General features: G+C 45.6%; 1 protein-coding gene across 7 annotated transcripts in view; it reads left to right on the top strand.

Moving 5' to 3' along the window:
- NTRK3 (neurotrophic receptor tyrosine kinase 3) overlaps positions 1-14966 on the top strand; it is a 182366-nt gene that overhangs the window by 60242 nt on the left and 107158 nt on the right. For all 7 annotated transcript variants that reach the window (XM_052672170.1, XM_052672167.1, XM_052672168.1 and 4 more), the window contains one exon: positions 739-841. In XM_052672170.1, coding sequence (XP_052528130.1) covers positions 739-841 — 103 coding nt within the window. The remainder of the gene's footprint in view (positions 1-738; positions 842-14966) is intronic.

Here is a 14966-nt window from a genome sequence, read left to right as displayed (position 1 = left end):
AGCAAAGACCTGTAGTAATAAATATTCAAAAATGTTAAAATAAGGCTGGGCTCGTATAAAGCCTTTAGCACAGGGAGGTTTTCTCTCCTCTGCTTGTGGACTGACACGTTTGTGCCACAGTTCCAGTGAAGGACTTTGGATGCTTCTCTGGTATAAATATTTACCACTTAAAATTAGAATAGATAGGGAACTGCTGGAGGCATTATGAAAACAAAATGTTTTGGGAAAGAGGGATTCTACCTGGTTCCTTCTGTCTTCTTTCTGCTCTTATGTTCTTATCTCTATTCTCCATCCTGAGAGATGGTTGAATGGAGAGAGTTGCTCTTTCTAAAGAATATTCTGCTGCTCCTACGTATTCCCAGCTCAGGTTAGTAGAGCTTTAGTGTTGTGACATCAGAGCACAGTAGTGATATTGCAAATGGAGGCTTGTGATGTATGCATTGGAGCAGAGGTCCTCCTTGCCAGCTGATACCTGGTTTGAGAGTCCTGGAAGAGCTGCTGCCAGGCCAACACTGCTGACAAGGAGATCCCAAAGCTCCAACACTGGGAACAACCCATGATACTTCCAGTTTGTACCAGAAGTCTGGTTTTGCTTGTATTTTCCTCCATAGCTGATATCAATGGGTCTGCAGCAGGAGGTGTGAAACTAGAGAAAGGATAATTTGGCAAGGGAAATGCCTTTATTTTCAATCTAAACTCTCAAATTCCACTGCCTTGACTCTAAGTTTTTTCTTCCAGGTTTCCATAGCGGTTGGACTAGCAGCTTTTGCTTGTGTCCTCTTGGTGGTCCTCTTTATTATGATCAACAAGTACGGCCGACGGTCCAAGTTTGGGATGAAAGGTAGGTGCAGCCTCCTTCCTCTGGCAGGAGGCACCTTCCAAGATTGCCAGGTCCTTATAGAGCACGTGGAAAGGTGTTGTGGATTTGTTCATATGTTGTCAGTACTGATGCAAAGCCTTCTGAAGAGAAGATTATCCAAGAGATATTATCTGAAGAGAACAATATCCTCTGCTGGGATGTGAAGTAGTTCTGGTTTCTGTTGGAAAAGCAGGTGCTTCAATTCTCTGCCTGTTTATGAGTTGGGACCATGATGTGCTGCAAGTTTGTAAGGTGTGTGCCAGGAAAGCAAATGCTGACCTGCTTTTTGGTGATGTGGAAGTGTGCCTCTGTTGGAAAATTTTCTCCTCTGCTTTGTGAGTAGCAACTTGAAAGCTTTTTGAAGTGATTGGATTGTGAGAAAGCTTCCAGTGTTTGCTGTGCAGAACTGGTCTCTTTCCTACCTGAACCAATGTTGGCTTGTCGTGGTGTTGATGGAGCAGATGACAGTGTATCATCTGATTATTGTGATTCTGCTGTTGTTTCCAGCTGGGGAGTGTTGGTGGTACCCTGTGAGAGCTTCATGCCTTGGTGTGACAGGAGCTCCCAGCCCAGTTGGTGGCTCATGCATTCGCTTGTTCTGAAGCCAGGCTTTGTCACGCAGGGCTTGGGCCAAGGCTCCTGAGTCGCAGCCTGCTCCTGGCCGTGCTGGTGTCTGCCTTGCAGGGCAGTTGATAGGTTTGGGAGTGTTTCTTCTGCTTGTCTAGAGCTTTGTTTGCTTTACATGTTTCCTCAGTGGATCCAGATGGGATTCTGGCTGGAGTTTCCCTTATGCATCCTATGGAGATGGAAGACAGGACTCTTAATTAAATAAAAAATCTTCTACATCAACTTAGCAATATTTAGTCCATATGTCTAATGATAGGAACCATCTGGTAGGGTGGTGTACTGACTGGTGGGTGGAGTGGAGGAATGGAAGACGTGGTTCTTGGGATCAATTCCCAGCTCTTCTACTGACTCAATGTCCGTAGTCAATTAGCTGTCTTAACCTCTGCCTCTGCTTTAATTCCCCATCTGTAAAACTGGGATGATGTTATGCGCCTTCTGTGGGATTTGTCAGAACTCTGTTGAAGTGTTTGGGCATTTGCCACTGATGAGGCTTAGAGATATAAATATAAAAAGGAAAAGTAACTTCTGACCCTGATGGAAGAATCAAAGAGGAGTGAACATGATGTGAGTAACCAGTTTTGGAACAGATGTGTGCACATGTTGGAGGTGCTTGGGCAAGCATGTTAGTGGATATCCTGCATTCACAGAAACCAGAGGTGTGCAGTGATGGCTCTTACAAGTGCAGTTTTGGGGAAGAAAAACATGTAACCAGAAGAGCCTGCTTTCCTCCTCATTAGACCATAATTTGTCCAACCACAGCTATGCAGAATTCCCAGATTTTATAGATTACATTACTTTGAGAGACATCTCTGCGATGAGTTGCAGGTGTTCTAGGTGTCTTCATACACAAAAGCTGCTCTTCCAATTGCTTGCATTAGCTGAGATGCTCGGCAGTATCCTGGTTATGCCCTGGCAGCTGATTGACTTATTTCCCCCCAAGAAATGCCATGGTCCCCTCTGCTCTTTCCAAAATGCATTTTCTAATCTCTCCATCTGCTCAGTAGATCCATAAGCCTGGTCTCCTTAGGTTGTTTTAGAGTCTCAGCCAAGCTGTTGTTGGATGGTCCAAAGCTGGCAATAATGCCTTCAAGCCTATGCTTGTCCTGCATTTGCTGGGTGCCTCCTTCACTGGTGTCCTCTTTATGGGCTCCTTTTCCTTCTTCCTGAAGGCTGAGTTAACGGGGTGCTGCTCTTGTCCAGACCATTAGAGCACTTTACTGAGTGGCACAGAGCTCTTCTCCTAAAGGCTCATGTATATGTTCTTCCCTATTCCAATGCCTTGTGCTGGATATAGCACAGCCTGCAACCCTCTCCTAATCTCCTTTAGCTGGGTCACTTGTTGTTTATTCCTAGGCAGTAACCATCATGTATGGCAACTGAATTGTTATCATTTATTGAGAGGAAGAAAAAAACCAACCCAAAAATACAAAGCCTGAGTCTTTTCAGGAAAGTGCATCACTCCCTGAATCAGGAGCTGTTTTTGTTGAAATCCCAGCTTGGCAAGCCTGTAGGAGCAGTTTTTTTCTGTTGTTTTTGTCACGGATGCAGAACATTGTGTACTCATATTGGACACGTTACCCTAAGTACCTCCTGAGTCTCTCTAAGCACATCTTTTCTCTAGAGTTAAACAGAGGGTTTATCTCCTGGTGAAAGAGGGGGATGTATGTGGAATGATGGAGATCACAGTGGGCTACCAAGTGTTAGCTGCTAGGGGGGCCCAACAGACTCTGGGGGCAGAGCAAAAAGTCTGGTGCTCTGCACTCAGCTGTCCTTTGCTCCAGCTCTGGGATCTGTGTCTCAGTCTTTCCGAGCACCCATTGGAGGAGGAAGGTTTCACACCTCACCATTTGGGGTCAGCCTCATAACCGGGAGCCTCGTAAAGCTCTGCGTCTTCCCATCAAAATATAATCCCAGCAGATGACAGGAAATGAAATTTCATAATATAATAAAAAAAAAAAGCCACAAGCAAGTCCTGGGACTAACAAACATGAAATTTCATAAAACAATAACAGTACAGAAAAGTCCTGGGACTAACAAAATGTTTGGATGGCACAGTGATGGGGGCTATATAAATGCTTAGGTTGATGGACTAAATATATGCTCCTCTTGCCTATTTTCTCTTACGTTTGCAAGTGCCTGGGGATAGAGAGTGTGTGCTCATGCATATTTGTGTGATGTATTCCTTGTGCTGCACAACTTTAACATTAAAAAAAAAAAAGAGATGGAAGAAAAAGATGTTAGAGAAAATCCAGAGACAAGAGCACTTGTCGTTTTGCTGAGGTGAACTATTTTCCAGGCTCTGAGATTAAAATCTACTTATGTTTTCCAAATGAGGTTTCTTCCTTGGGTGGAGGCAGTGCCAGCTGATGGTTCAGAGTTGTTTGCAGCTAGCAGAAAATCCACTGCGCTTTAATCTGATTTCCTGAAGAAATAAGGCGTGTGATAGCGCTGTGTTTGTGTGCACAGCTCTCTTGCATGGTGTTTCCTGTCTGTCTGCTGAGGTTTCTGGGTCTGCTGACCCAGAGGAAAGGGTGGCAGGGCTTAGAGATGCATCGTTTTCACAGCATCCTGTTGTTTTAACAGGCATTGGGGAAATAGGTGGCTAAATAACCACTTGGGTGATGCCCTACTGATGGAAATATCTCAAGCCTTTCTGGGTATCAGGGTGTCCATGTGGATGTTCAGCTTAGGATAAGAAAACTAAACTTAATTGGGAAGGGCTTTATGGGTGATGCGAGCGTCTGTTGCAATGCCTACCAGCAACTCCTTTCTGATTAGGGAGAAGAAATAAAAGGGAAGTGGGAGAGAGGGAAGAATGACTGGTAAATAAATGCTGCCCACTCTTCCTATGATGTTTTAGAAATGGCGTTGCTATCAATTCATTCGGTATGTTTTAATAGCCCTGATCAAAGTGCTGGCACTGCTGATGTGCATGTGGATGTCAGAAGCACTTGCAGAGCTGTTCCATTGTAATTTAGCATTAGTTAATAGGTACTTAAAGTAAAGTGGTTGCCTATTTGATTATGATTGGGGGTTATTAACATTTTTTTCCATAAACAGATGATAACTGTCCGCTGAGTCGATTGCAGAACAATTTCAGGGTTCTGATTCAAGAGGAGCAGCTCCTGCAAAGATATACTGGATGCCTGGCTTTTTGGTTTTGCTGGATTGTTTTATTGTTTCTGCTGGCTTTTTTTTTTTTTTTTGCTTTCCTCTTTCATCGTACAATTATTGCTGCAGCTTTGAGGCATGTTGGGGTAACACACAAATACATGACCTACCTTTCAGTTGAGGCTTAATTCTGACCTCCGTTACCTTGGTCGAGTCTGGTTGTAATCATGCACCGGTTGTTGTTCCCTGATTATTTGCTTGCAACTGTATAGGAATGAAAAAAGTAGTTCTGTGTCTTGGAGAGGCTTGACGTTGAGGGTTAGATGCTCAGAAACATGCGGGCAGAGTGACTGCTTGGCCTTTTTTGAGGTCGGGGTCTTTCCTCGTTGGTACCTTTCCTATTTATTTTAAAAGCTCCTTGATGTACTGCTTGTGTTCAATATTACTCGGTTTTATTTGCCTGGGAAGTGGATTGAAAGGGCATGTGGTTTCACTGGGGCTTCTTTCTATAAATGCCTGATTGTTCTCTGTTGAAATGCAAGCTGTGCCATTTATTATCTGGTGGCTTCAAGGTGATGCAGCACGAAGCTTCTGCAGCTGGTAGGTGCCTTGCCCTCTGCTTGGCCTGCCAACCATAACAAGGTTGGCTGCAGCTCTGTGGCTGTGTGCTTCTTGATGAGCCTTGCCTCAGTGCTGCCCAATGCTGCCCACCCAGGGGTTGTGACAAAGCCATGCCCTCCTGTGACTCCTCTCCTTCAAGGCTCTTACAACAGTAGTTACTGCTCATGTTCCAGTTTCCAGGTTATGCTATTCTGGTGGAGGGTTTGGAAGATGTGGATGTTGCACTGGAAGGATGGATGTGGCACTGAGTAATGTGGTTAGTGGGCATCATCTGGTGGTTTGATTAGACTAAGATGATCTTAGTGGTCTTTTCCAACCTTAATGACTGTAAGATGGCCTGGTGCACGAGCAGGGAGCCAGTGCTGAGAAAATGCACCAGAAAGCTGCAGGAGAAATTAGCAGATCAGCACTGATTTAAATATAGAAATAAAACATTTTCTCTTTCCCAGAAGCATTAATAACCTATTTATAAATGAAATAAAAAGTGCACTGACCGGCTATCAGCTAGCACCTATTTCAATTGCTTTTACAAAACCAAAATGTTTATTTTAGGCAGCTGCTAAAAGCAGCTAGAAAAAATGTCAGCTTGATAGTTTTCCTGTGACCTGGGAAGCCTTGAACCTGCTTCGTGCTGCGTTCCCACAGGCTGCTTCCCCCATGACCCCTTGCTTGTGGGCACTCTTGTTTGCTGCTTCATCTACTCTGTATATGAACAGCTGAGTCTTGCCAACTTTTCGTCTGGCTGCTTGCACCCATCTCATCCACAGCCCAGAGCAGCCTCCCCTAAGGGCCATGTGGAAGATGAAGACAGGCACTGGGGGTCATCATGTAACTTTTCTGTAATGAAAGATACTGGATTGACAGCAGAGAGCCTGAAAAACTCTTTCTCAAGAATGGGCACCACACACAGCAGTGGAATAGACTGCTTATCTAGAAGAGAAGGCATAGAGAAGTCTTGGATGCTCCATCCCTGAAAGTGCTCAAGGGCAGGTTGGATTTGGGGCATCCTGATCTGATGGGAGGTAACTGGCCCATGGCTAGTGATATTTGAGGTCCTTTCCAACCTAAGCCATTCTGTGATTTGTAATATATTTATTTTTGAACCAATGTGACCAATCTGATGAAGAGAGAGGATGCAAGGCCTGTGAAGATGCTGTGTGCTCTCCAGTGCTTCTCTGAAGGCAGCCAGCATGCAGACAACTTAGTGTCACGTTTGTGTGGCTTTAAAAAGGTGGAAGGGGTTGTGGGAAGAGGCAAAGGACTTTTAATTAATAGCTCAATTGTAATTTGTTTGTATTGCAGTTGTTTAATTCTTTTTTGAAAGAGATTTACTTACTGGTAATGGTGATAAATAGTCCTTTGGGAGGGTGCCCCAGATGAGTTCATTCCTTCTTCTTTCTTGTGACTGGTTGTAAAATCCTTGGTCATTTATGCCTTATTTAGAATAACTAAGGGCACTGTCCTTAAACCCTGGAAGAGTTTAACTCTGGTCAAGGAGCAGATAACTGGGATGAGAATGGCAGGATTGGCAAGAAAAATATTTGGGAGCTGTGATGAGGAATACAGAGAATTATGTAGAATCATTTGGGTTGAAGGGAACCTTTAAAGGTCTCTGCAATGAACAGGGACATTTGTGGTTAGATCCGGGTACTCAGAACCATGTCCAGCCTTGAACACCTCCAGGGATGGAACACTGGCCATAGTCAGAGAATATGAGTTGGAAGGGACCCATAAGGATCATTGAGTCCAGCTCATAAGAAGGCAGAGAATGGTGCTTCTTGGTTTTGAACTTGGGCTGAGCAAGCTTGAAGGACTGCCTAGAAATTTGGAGGCAGTGGAATGACCTCTCAAGGGAATGGATAGGAGCTGTTATTTGGGATGGCTGAGCTTTGGTGGCTGAAAGCACTGAAGAAGTAAATTGCAGAGGGCACTGAAGCATCCAGTGATCTGATAGGGTTTTTCCATCTCCAATTTCAGTTCTTTTTTTTATGATGCAGTAGTAAGCCTGTCTGTGTCCCGGACCATTCCAAGAAACTCCATCAGCAGCATCAGTGTTCAGTTGTCTGTTGGTGACAGTGGAAGTGCTGCAGAACCCTGTGTGATACTCAGGCATCTCATTGCTGTCTACGCTACAAATATGCTATTAAAAGTCAATGGACCAGAAGATAATACCTATACACAAAGCTGCTTTGGTAGTATTGTGTGCATAGGAGAAATAAATTGTATTTGAATTCAAATATTTTGCTGGGGATGGAGGGGCAAGCTTATTTCCATGTGGGAGAGTGGAAATCTGTTGATGTCATGGCCCTGGATGGAGGATGGGATGTTGTGTGTTTCCTCTAAGTCTGGATTCTGGCTCATGAAAGGAGCAGATTAATCAGGTCTGCAGGCTGCAGCCCAGCATTTGATGTGTGCTGAATGGATTTGTGCTCTGCTCTCTGGTCCTGCTGAAAGAGACCTCACCTCGATACCAGTGAGAGCTTTTCCTGTGGAAAGGGAAAAATCCACTTTTGACCAGAGTACTGCAGGGAGGAGCAGCCCTTGGCAAGGCGGTTTTGCCACATCTTGCCTTTGAAGTCACCTGAGCCAAAGCAGTGCAGCAGCTTCCAAAACCACAGAGGATGAAAAAAGACCATATAATTATGGCAGAGATAATGGGCAGATCTACATGGATTTTTGGATTTAAAGCCCTTTGGCTTGCTTCTCATTTAACCTGAACCACCCACAAGACGATCTGGAGCCAGAAACCTCTATGCCCATCTTTTTCTGATCGAGAGCATGATTCATCCCCAGCAAACTGGTGAGGCACTGGCATAGGCTCCCAGAGAGGTGATGAAGTCACTGTCCCTGGAGGTAATCAGGAAAAAGGTGGATATGGCACTAAGACATGGTCAGAGGGGGTTGATGGCTGGACTGGATGATCTTAGTGGTCTTTCCAACCTTAATGATTCCATGGTTCTATGAAACTGCAAATTTTTCCTAGCCTTACAGCCGGGAGAAAAGAGGATTTGTGTTAATGCAAGGAGGACAGTGTCGATTTCCTTCACCCCATTTTCCCTTTGGCGTGAGGTTTGTGGGGTGTGCAGCTCAGTGGGATCTGTGCTCTTCCGTAGCACCAGCAAAAGCCTGCGGCGCTGAGACGGCTGCTGGGATCGGGGTGAGGGAACCGGCCCTTTTTGCTGCTGACAAGACGATTTCATCTTGATGCTCTAAAAGCTCTTGTGACATCTGCAATTTTCCAGATGGATAACGAAAACCTGTAAGCAGGGACGTCTCGGCAGCTTTCTAAGCGCTCGCCTGTGGAGCTGCATCCATTGGTTTCATATCTGCTGACAGAGCTTAATAATCATTACGCTAAGTGGAGCCGGCACTTGGGAAGCAGGTGAAGCTGTTGCTGTCCTTGGGCTGAGATGTGCTGTAGAGATCTGTCCCTACAGGCTGATTTCTGCCCTCTTTCCTTGCAACTGCACTCCTGCTTGGCAGCCCCTTGGCACCCACTCCTTGCTTTTGGATGGATGCTCCTGGATCTGGCCCAGGGGTTGCAGTCCTGATTTGGGAGGAGGAAGGCAAAGGAATTTCCTGCAATCGGTTGCATTCTGTGTGCCAATAAGGAAGGCATTTCTTCTTCCCCAGTGTTCCTAATAGCAATGTGGTCTTTCTGATTGATGAGGAGTGTAATAATTAGTGTGCTCTTACCTATTAAGCTATGATTTTTCCATGAAGGAGAAACGTTGGATAGTACAAAAACTGAGAGAAATAACCCCATCATTTTGAGGCAACAATAGCCTAGGATCAATATTTAGTTTCCTTAATTGATTTCTCTGGCTTTTTTCATTTGGAGTTTCAGTAGATTCTCATCCCTGTATGAGCAGAAGGCTACAGCAGGGCAGGGTAATGGGGGCTCTAAGGAGGGCATTTGGGATGTGGGTGCTGCTGTATGGTCACTCTGTGCCCCTCACCAAAGATGCTGTGGACAAGATCTAGGAGGGGGGCTTGGTGTGAGCATCCTGTTTTGTGGGGAGATGCCCTCGTGGTAATGATGCTGATGCACACGGAAGCCCTCAGAGTGGGGTCCCCAGAACCAAAGCAGGGGTCATAGAATGACTTAGGTTGGAAGGGATCTTAAAGATCACCGTGCTCACTGACCATGTCCCTCAGTGCCACATCCTCACAGTTCCTGAGCACCTCCAGGGATGGTCACCCCATTACCTCTTCATCTGGTACAACTTGATGTCATTCCCTCTCCTCCTATTGCTGTTACCTGAGAGTTGAGGCTGACCTTCACCTCACCACAACCTACTTTCAGGAAGCTGTAGGGAGCAATAAGGTCCCCCCTGAACATCCTTACAAGGAGTTTCCTTCATTTACAACTAATTACTGATCTAAAACCTAATGTACACCAATCCTGGTGGTGGACAAGTTTTGTTGCATCCATGCACTGTCTTTGCAGCCCCTCACTCTGCACTCACCTGTGCCCACCCATCCTACTCTGTATGGGAAGTTTTTGGAAGCACCCAGACTGGCACCAGCAGAGAAAGCGACATAAATAAAATCTACCATTAATATTAACAGCAGTGCACACAGAGCTCATAACCAAGCCAATTTAAATTAATTTTTCAGGTAAGTTTTTTTTTTTTTTTTTCTGAGACGCTATCAAATATTTTACAAAGTCTGGATATATTGCAGCCTTCATTGACTAATTTTGTAGTTCAATCAGGAGAAAATAAGGCATCGGATGTAGTTCAGCGTGATTTGTTTTTATAGACCAACTGCTTCATCCTCTCAATTCCGCTATCATTCAAGCTCTTAAATAATTTTTCCCCTAATATTTCCTCAGATGTTTTACTATAAATTTCAAAGTTGGGCTTATTAATTTCTTCTGCACAGCAGCCATGAGAACCAAGGCGAGTTGTGTGCATATGCATGTATAAAGAGGGAAACAGCCTCACTGATTTACAGTACGCTTGTCTTCTCCGTGAGTCTATCTGCTCAGAATTAAATTGGTAGCGACATCTGGTAATAATGCTTTATGCCTTTTGGGCTGCTGAGTGCTTTAGCTGAGTATCCTGCTACAAGCCCTGCAGGTTTGTCCCCCTGGCTGTGGGACTGGGAGAGGAAGCGTTGCTGACTTATTTCAGCAGGACTTTGCTTTGACCACGATTTCATTTTCCCTTGCAGTGTTTTCAAAGCATTACTTCTTCTATCTCCTGTTTGCTCTCAGCCTCCTTTCGTCTGAAGTGTCACGATAGAAATTGAAATTAGATGTGGATGTCTGCAGAAATCCTTTTCTCCCTGCTGCAGGACAGCTGGATTTTAGATTTCCCCTCCCTTTTTATATGCTGTCATTTAGTTTTAAATAGAAAAACATATGGTCTTCACTATGTTTTCCTTTTTCTAACCAAGTTTATTAAGCTACTGGTGTGTTTAGAAGTGATTTGGGTTTATTCTCTCTGTTTAAAGATTTCAAGTAACGCTTCTTGGCTGCTGCTGTCTGTTAACGTGATATTGAAGTTAATGGGATGTCAGCATGTGCCAAAACCCCTCATCAGCCAAGCAAGAGTGTTCCACCCTGGCATATTAAACTGATGTTGGAAGGGTAAAGGGAGGGCATCTTCCTTCTTCTCAATACGTATAGGTAGAGGCATCGATGTAACCTGTGCTGAAGTTGCTACGATCAGATCATGCCTTAAAACTGATTTCCTCTTAAGTGCATCCCAGAAGGGAGGCTCGAGCCCATGTTGGTGTCAAGATGCTGCAGAAGAGGGAATGTTCTTCTCTATTGAGTTTGTCAGTTGAGTGTTTACTGACACGTGCCATGGCGTCTATTGCTGCTCTTTTTCATTATTCTGTAGTACTTGGGTGAGACTGGAATTGATGTTTATTTACCTGCTCCTGCATAGTTTTCAGAAAGCTGGGTAAGCTCTGTTTTGCAGGGGGGTCCCATAGTTCAAAGTCCTCCTTTCTCTGCTGACCTGTGGAGCTGCAGCTGCTTTAATACTGGGCTTTGATCCCTAGCTGAAGGCAGGCAGAGGCCATGTGCTGCCTAACACTGCCTCGAGGACCAATCCTGCTTTCCAACCAGTCACAATCCGTACCTTTCCACTGCATCAAGCTTTGCCCTAAGATTTTAACCCATTTTTCAAAGCTATTCTGTGCAAATGCATAATAATTTACAACTCTATTAACACCCTGTCTCAGTAGCAGTGTCTTTAGTTGTGGCTGAGTACCTAGAACCATTACTCAGGAGCCATTTTCAAGCATTTTTTAAGGCATCAATGCATTGTAACTCCTTGTGCTTGGGGAACAACAGCAGGACGATGCTGGTATAACTATGCAGAGCCAGTGATGTGCACCCATTTGTCTGCATTGAACTGGGGATGACCAGAGTGAGATTTGCCATAGGGAAGGCTCATTAAAGTTAAATCATCTTGGCTGGAATTTTCCCTAATTGTTACTGAAATGTGCTGGCATTTCCTGAATGTTGGAGAAAGAGGGAGGCCAGCACTGGGTCTGTGCTGGGGATGTGAGTGGGGAAGATCAGATGGAAGAGGAGTAGTATTGTTTTCTCATTTTGGCTGGTAGTGTGGGAGATGGAGAGCTGGTGTTTTAACCTTAATTTCTTTTATTCATCCCGTAAGGGCGGCAGCTGTGTCCCATAGATGTGGCTCCACCAACGCATGCTGCAGTCCTTATGACTCTCAAGCTTAGCAGGTCAAATGCTTCCTTCTGAAGGATGGTGCTTAGATGAAGATTTTTGGTTGACACAGAGTCCAGCTCAGCTCTGTCAGCTTAAATTATTGACAAGCTACAACCAACATGATCAGGTAGCAGTGAAACCAAAGCAAAACACACAAACCTCTCACCAGCCAAAGGGCACCCTATGGTTGTAGTGTTGCAGCAGGGGAACTGTGCAGCAGATTTGAGTTATTAACCTCCTGTGTCTGGTGGACTCAGAGCAGGTTCAGCAGAGGTATCCTGAAGCACTGCAGGACTGAAGTTTGGAACACAGGTATGCAGCTTTCTGTTGCTCTGAGCGAGAAGCAATACTGCAGGCTGTTGCCTGTTTGTGCCTGGTGCTGCAGTTGTTAAGGCACGGGGGTCAGTGCAGCAGAAAGTCTTCAGGATATTAAGATGTAATCTTCTGGAAGCTGTGGGCTGGGGGAAACACTGCTAGTAAATATTGGCTCCTAGAGGATAACAAAATGAGCATTCCCTCATCTGGCTTACGTAGCTTATCCCTGTTTTGGAGGCGTATCATGGTAGATGATGCACACAGATGATGCTTTTGCTGAGGTTGTGCTGTTTCTCATGCCATGGATGTGAGAAATGTGGGGTGGGTGGATGCCATATGAGTGCTGCTGGAGGAGCAAGATTTCAGTGATGCAGCTCATCAGTGTGGAACAGCAGCTCCAAGAGCTCACAGTGCACTTGGGGCTCCTCTTGCCCCATGGGCTGAGCTTTGCTGGGTTAGCAGTTGGTGGATCATTTCATCATTGGTTACGTGTTGAGGAGGGCATCAGAGCTTTAAACTCCTGTGCCTAGAAAAAAGTAGCAAGGGGAATTAACACACAAATCCTACTGAAATTCCTGTAACATCCTTTGACAATCCTGGGTTTAATTTCTGCAGTATACATGGTGGGAATAAGAAAAGGTATTAACTAAATATTAATGATAGAAAAAGGGGTCTGCTCACAGTAACTTGGGGTAAGCAACTTTGTAGGATCTCTATGCAAAGAGAAAAGGACAGAGAAAAGCTTGGAGGTTTCTTCCAGTACTTGAAGGGAGCTGGTGAACAGGAAGGGGAGCAACTTCTTGCACTAATAGTGATAGAAAAAGGGAGGATGGCTTTAAATCTAAAGAGGGGGAGATTTAGGTTAGATGTTAAGAAAAAATTCCTTACTCAGAGGGTGGTGAGGCCCTGGCACAGCTGCCCAGAACTGTGGGTGCTCCGTCCCTGGAGGTGCTCAAGGCCAGGTTGGATGGGGCCCTGGGCAGCCTGAGCTGGTGGGGTTACCCAGCCCATGGCAGGGGGTCGGGGCTGGATGTGCTTTAAGGTCTCTTCCAACCTAAGCCGTTCTGTGATTGAGGACAGACAAAGCCTCCCTCGTGGGACCAGCATCCAAGCCATGCAGATGGGTCAGGGTCCATTCAGTCTTACATGACAACTTACGGGCTGTTCCAATACCAAGGCCATATTTTTAGAGGTGAAAGCTGCTTATGTAGGGTGTGGTGTACAGTGTAAAATCATCCTGAAATGCTTTCCCAGGAGCCTTCCTCAGGATGCTGAGTGCATGCTGGCCATCCTTGAGCTGTTTGTTCAGCTCTGGCTTGCCAAGAATCAGCAGACACAGCTTCTGGGAGACGTTTAAGTGTATGCTGAGTATCTTTTGAGGTATACGTTTCTGGCAGATCTCGCCGGTAGCTGCTGATGAGAGGTGCTTCCCATGTTCTGTCGCTGTGCTCTTTGTTGGAGCTTGTTAATATTAAACTTTTTATTATCATGTCAGCTAGAAAAGATGAGCTGTGAAGGAGGGTACATTATCACAGCTTTCTGCAGGCAGCACAAGAGAGATTAGAGATGTTTGCAGCAGCTGAACAGACAAGAGTAATGGCCTGAACTTCAGGCACATTTTGAGTTGCTAGAGTTGTTGAAGAGAGGTGGGAGATGGCATTGGGTATGGTAGTGATTCTGCTTGGACCAGAGGAGAGCCACAGTTCCAAGAATCCCTCATGCTGTGACCCCAGGGGCAGCTCTGCAGTTTTCTCTGCCCCAACACACGGAGAGGGCTGTGGTGGTACGGTCCTCACCCTTCATCTGTTGAGAGCTCCCTTGGGCACACTGCCCTCCCTTTGCCTAAGCACTCAGTGCTGAGCTCACAGCCCAGCGTTCCTCTCCACGACCCTATCACCCTGCTGGGGAATTAACAAACACCTTCAGCACAAACGCTGAGCTGCCCCCGGCACAGCAAGGTGTGCTGTTCACAGCTCTCTCTGTTCCATGCCGCTGGAATATTGCAGTCCTGACATGTGCACTGTGTACAGATTTTCCATTCCCAGCTCTCTGTGCTCTGCTCTGTGTGCTCTGCTTGTTCCCCAAACTTGAGTTAGTTCCAGCAGCTTCCAGTGCTCAGTGTCGATCATCATGCGGCTGAGCTGCTCTATTCCATGTGGGAAAAGTTTTTTTTCTTTGCTGGAGAATGAGTGAATTAAGCTACGTGTTTACTGCCACTTGAGCAAAGCGGTCCCAGGCTGGGCCACAAAATACATGGCTGGCGTTGAAAATTAAGAGAGCAAGCATCAACAGAGAAACTGAGAGAGAGAGAAGGGAGCTTAGGTAATGGGATTGCATTTCTTCCACACTAATGTGACCTTGGAGATGAGCTGCTGCTCCACAGGGACTTGGGGAGTAATGCATTTGATAGCATCAGCTGAGAGGTGTGCATTTGTTTGTGGATATTTATGTCCCAACCCCTCATTTATGTGCATGGTGTTTGTTCTTTCAGCTTATCCTGGTGTGTCTTATCAGGGACTCTGGGCAGCCTGGCAGGTGTTGCCATCAGACCCTCCTGCAGCACGTGGGGTTACAGTGCAGGAGGTGGAGTTGCAGTGCAAGAGGTCCAGGTTTCTTTTCCTTTGAACTGCCACCTGAATAAGAAGCACAGCACCCGTAAAAGGCAGAGCACAGTGGCGAGCCCCTCAGGGACCAAATTCATGCTCCTTAGTCTCTGTTGGAGGTAGATTTCAAAGC

This window comes from Tympanuchus pallidicinctus, unplaced genomic scaffold (assembly GCF_026119805.1).
Source record: "Tympanuchus pallidicinctus isolate F22 unplaced genomic scaffold, pur_lepc_1.0 scaffold12, whole genome shotgun sequence".
In the NCBI taxonomy this organism is placed as follows: Eukaryota; Metazoa; Chordata; class Aves; order Galliformes; family Phasianidae; genus Tympanuchus; species Tympanuchus pallidicinctus.
The sequence above is the reverse complement of the archived record's forward strand: the minus strand, read 5'-3'. Positions and strand labels throughout refer to the sequence as shown.